Source organism: Palaemon carinicauda, chromosome 6 (assembly GCF_036898095.1).
Source record: "Palaemon carinicauda isolate YSFRI2023 chromosome 6, ASM3689809v2, whole genome shotgun sequence".
NCBI classification, from domain to species: Eukaryota; Metazoa; Arthropoda; class Malacostraca; order Decapoda; family Palaemonidae; genus Palaemon; species Palaemon carinicauda.
This window is the reverse complement of record NC_090730.1, coordinates 17,728,738-17,733,737: the sequence shown is the minus strand read 5'-3', so window position 1 is coordinate 17,733,737 and position 5,000 is coordinate 17,728,738. Positions and strand designations below refer to the sequence as shown.

Sequence of the window (5,000 nt, the reverse complement as noted above, 5' to 3'; positions counted from 1 at the left end):
TCTTCTAAGGAAAGGATATTCGCTTTCATCGGTAGAATTCGATGAATTGCAGCGAAGAATTTACTAAACCTAAAAGTTTATATTCAATATTTACGAATAGCATCCATTATCACAGTTGGCGTTAATGACCTTATGTATCAGGATGTCATAAAACTCCAAATCAATCAATCAATCCATTACCACTGTTATCATTTTCACTTATTTATAAATATCTAATTTTTCAAACAGAACATTAGAAAATCAAAAATATGGTTGCACTGCAAGGCCATTTCCCTTTAATTTTAATGTTTCTTATATACGAAATTTGAGAAACAATAATTTACATTGACTATGAATAGTACCTGACGCTTCTTAAGAATTATAAATAGAAAACCCCTGAAAAGAGAGAGAGAGAGAGAGAGAGAGAGAGAGAGAGAGAGAGAGAGAGAGAGAGAGAGAGATAATATGTTAAAATGTATTAACATTCTGAAATATTAATGTATTAATAAAGTAAAAAACCTCATTTAATTCTTTTTATTCTCCAAACGGTACACCTAGAATATGTTATATGACTCACTAGTATTCATAAAAAGATATTATATAGATCTGTCTATCTACCTATATACAGTATATATATAAATATATATATATATATATATATATATATATATATATATATACATATATATATATATATATATATATATATATATATACATATATATATATATATATATATATATATATATATATATACATATATATATATATATATACATATTGTGTTTATATATATGTTGTGTGTTTATATATATATATATATATATATATATATATATGCATATATATATATATATATATATATATATATATATATATATATTTACAATTCATATGTGTATCAATATACATACATTCAAATATCAATACATACACGTATACACACCTACACATATGCATATAAACACGAATACATGTACAGAGAGATAGATAGATAGATAGATGCATATTTGTTTATACATACACATATGCATGTATGTCTGCATATATGTCTATTACTTTTTTAATATTTTTACCAATAGAAATTATTTTTTTTCTTCCAAGCAATATTGTTCCCATTTAAAATATGGATAAGTATATTTAAAACAATATTCTTGAAGAAAATTTATCATTTTGATAAAAACATGTAAAAAAGAAATATATTCCGTGGATTATTTTAAAATATTTTTAGAAGTTGCTCTTTTATATATACAGTAGATATTCATTACAAACAAATAACAATTTTCGGCGTTATTAAATCCCTTAGAACAATTATCCTTAATATAACTAATTGAAGAAAGATTGTCTTAAGATTTATAAGAAAGCAATAGAGTAAAAGATTCCTTCAAAGAGAAAGTAAAAGTTCCATTTTAATTAATGTTGAAAGAGTCAAATAAATCCAAAGAGTTGAAATGTCTGTTATTACGATTGTTTAATATTTTTTGTTTGGTTAGGTTTAGTTTACCCTTCTCATTATAAGAGACTTAGATGACTCGAAAGTTAACCTAGAAACACTAGATGAGAAAGTAATATACTTACACTAAAATGCATGATGAGGTAGGAAGGAATTTTGAGACTTATTCAAGGAAGTATATTTTTTCATAAAGAATGTAATCTCAATTCTGAAGAGATTTCATCTCTTATCTTTTTTCTCATTTATTGATTCGTTTTTGGACACTTTTATACTTTGAAATTTTAGATAAATTTCTAAATTTAGTTTTGAGCTTTGCTGTCGAGACTAATGACATATAACGCTTATTTCGATAGAGATAGGTAAAATAATTCTAGCTAAAATAACTAATATATCAAGAGTTAGAAAATAGGATATATCTCGGATATTAAATTTTGTAAAGCTGTTATCTTGATACATCATACAAGCTTCAGGCTTTCCTCTATGATATTCAATACTTAATGTGGAGAATTGAATGCATTTTAGATAGGTATCCTATTAATCTTTTTCTACGATATCAGAAACACATTTGATGTATATCTGTATAAATGATTAGATAATATCTGGGGGTGCTTATTTCATATACATATATAAATAATATATATAATATATATGTGTGTGTGTTGTGTGTGTGCGCGTGCATAGGTAACAGGTTGGCCAGGGCACCAGCCACCAGTTGAGATACTACCACTAGAGAGTTATTGGGTCCTTTGACTGACCAGACAGTATTACATTGGATTCCTCTCTCTGGTTACAGCTCATTTCCTTTTGCCTACACACACACACACACACACACACACACACACACACACGAATAGTCTGGCCTATTCTTCACATATTCTCCCCTGTCGTCATACACCTGACAACACTGAGATTACCAAATAATTCTTCTTCGCTCAAGGGGTTAACTTCTGCACTATAATTGTTCAGTAGCTACTCTCCTCTTGGTAATGGTAGAAGAGACTCTTTACTATGTTAAGCAGCGCTTCTAGGATAAGAATACTCCAAAAATAAATCATTGTTCTTTAGTCTTGAGTAGTGCCATAGCCTCTGTACCATGGTCTTCCACAGTCTTGGGATAGATTTCTCTTGCTTGAGGGTACACTGGGACCGCTGTTCTATCTTATTTCTCTTCATATTATTTTTTTAAAGTTTTTATAGTTTGAATATAGAATATTTATTTGATGTTGTTAGTGTTCTTAAGATATCTTATTTAATTGTTCATTACTTCTCTCATAGTTTATTTATTTCCTTATATCCTTTCCTCGCTGGGCTATTTTCCCTGTTGGAGCACTGGACCTTATAGCATCCGGCATTTCCAACTATGGTATGTACCTTAACAGGTTTTATGTATATTTCTATATATATATGTATATATATACATATATATATATATATATATATATATATGTATATATATACATATATATATATATGTATATATATATACATATACATATATATATATATATATATATATATATATATATATACATATATATATATATATATATATATATATATATATATATATATATATATATATATATATATATAAAGAAAGAGAGAGAGAGAGAGAGAGAGAGAGAGAGAGAGAGAGAGAGAGAGAGAGAGAGAGAGAGAGAGAGAGAGAGAGAGAGTACTTGGTCACTGTTAAATTAAGAAAAAAATGTATAGATTTTGTAAAATATTCTTGTTATCAGACATCATCTTAAAATACCCAAGACGTCATAAGTTCTAAAAGTCTTTTGTAATCGAATTTCTAACAAATCTTTGCTCATTGTGTTTTAACTAAATTAAATGATAAGAAACCATTTCTTTACAGACTTAGAAATCACTTTAATTTAGAAACATTTACTTTTTACTTTTTTAGATTAACCTTGGTGTTAGGAAAACCAATAATATGAAAGATTTTTTTCGAAATAGAATAAAAAATCAGGAGTATCTCTGAAAATAACTACATACTTCTTTCGAAATTACAGGATTAAATTAATCTAGTTACTACTTTTAATGAATTTCAACTGAACTAGGAATAAATTGTAAGGGTAGTAAACGCTTATATGTATTGAAAATAAATATTTATTAATCTAATTCAGGTACCTAATTTAGGTATAGATTTACAAGATGTTCCTTAAAATGAAAGTCAAGATTTATCTTCCAAACCCGAATCCACCGAAGCCTCCAGATCCGACAGGGGGTTTACAAACGTGCTCCTCGAGACACCTGTCGAAGCAACACTTGTCGACGCCTCCGCACTTGCTGTCATTGGAGCATGTCTGTGGAGGGGCAAAGCTCCTGACGGGTGGGCACTGAGGTCTTACGGGAGGGCATTGACCTGGCTTGACGAAGGGAAGGGTTTCAGGCTCGTTGTTGCTCTCGCAGCAGTAGGCCTGTCCCTCGGGAGTTCGGCACCAACGTCTGCATGTCTGAGAAGCACCGCCTCCAAAGCCAGGGTTAATACCTCCAAAGACACTTCCATGACCTCCTCCAAAGCCACCGCCATGGCCTCCACTGATACCTCCAAAACCACCACCAAATCCTTGATTACCGCCACCGAAACCTTGGTTTAATCCTCCAAAGAATCGTTTATTTCCTCCATTATTTTTATCATTTGCGAAGGCAACAGCTGCCAGACAGCAGACGAATATAACTTGAAGTCCCTGGAAAGAAAGGAGACAGAACTTCATAAGATATATATTGCCTTTCTTTTTATTATTTAATTTAAATCAAGATTCATGGTTAATATATACTTTTTATCAACGTTTATTTAGTATTCGATGAAATAAAGAATAATCTGAACAGAAAATTGCTATTCATCGTAACAGGAACTCAAACATAAAAAAAAAAACTTTCAAGAAAACTTGTGGGTCACTCACCTTCATGTTGTTTGTAGCAGATTCGGATGAGTAGTGATTCTTCTTCTTCTCTCGTGAGGAGTGATTGCTGTCTACTCGAAGCTCAGTCCTTTATATCTTATACTGCGTCCGGTAAATTTCCCTTTGTTGATGTTACAGTCACTCGTTGCGGGAAGTCCGGACATTAAAACCTGCAATGAGTGACGCATCTCTCGTGCATAGTAACCTGAGGAGTTTACACACGAGTTTACTTCCTTCTTATTAGTATCAGAACTTTAACCTTTACAGATATGTTTTCGACAAGAATGATAAATAAAGTCGAAGAAAGAAATTAAGTAAACTTTAATCATGTTGCTTTTAACATTTAATTCTGGTGAAAAGAAAATAGAGAATTGACACTAGCCTATATATATTTAACCTTTTGCACAATTTGTATGTTTGAGTTACTCAATTTTTTCTATTAGCTGCAAGAAAAAAACAATTTAAAGTTATTGAAAATGTTGATAAATAACATGAATTTTGAAGTCTCGGATTAATGAATCAACGATTAGTTTTAAAGAATAGCAGTAATAATATATCAAAGCCTAACTTTTTATCAATAAATTGCCAGTGGTGAAGAAGAACGCCTTTGAGAATATATTTCGTAACTATAAAATAAGTAATCACGTGTGGTTATA

The 5,000-nt window shown here is 30.1% G+C and overlaps 2 protein-coding genes across 3 annotated transcripts in view; one reads left to right on the top strand and one right to left on the bottom strand.

Annotated features, from left to right (window-relative positions):
• LOC137641989 (uncharacterized) overlaps window positions 1-369 on the top strand; it is a 1,128-nt gene extending 759 nt beyond the window's left edge. Inside the window, exon 3 of the mRNA XM_068374552.1 lies at window positions 1-369. This exon is cut by the window's left edge and continues 114 nt beyond it. Coding sequence (XP_068230653.1) covers window positions 1-8 — 8 coding nt within the window. The 3' untranslated portion in view covers window positions 9-369.
• Window positions 1-4,466, bottom strand: part of LOC137642464 (uncharacterized) — an 85,873-nt gene extending 81,407 nt beyond the window's left edge. Inside the window, exons 1-2 of one of the 2 annotated variants that reach the window (XM_068375042.1) lie at window positions 4,345-4,466; window positions 3,951-4,128 (exon numbers count right to left, since the gene is read on the bottom strand). In XM_068375042.1, the coding sequence (XP_068231143.1) occupies window positions 3,951-4,128; window positions 4,345-4,350 (184 nt within the window). In that variant the 5' untranslated portion in view covers window positions 4,351-4,466. Of the gene's footprint in view, window positions 1-3,616; window positions 4,129-4,344 lie in introns of those variants that run through there. The other variant, XM_068375043.1, reaches the window with a different exon arrangement.
• Window positions 4,467-5,000: the final 534 nt, after the last annotated feature.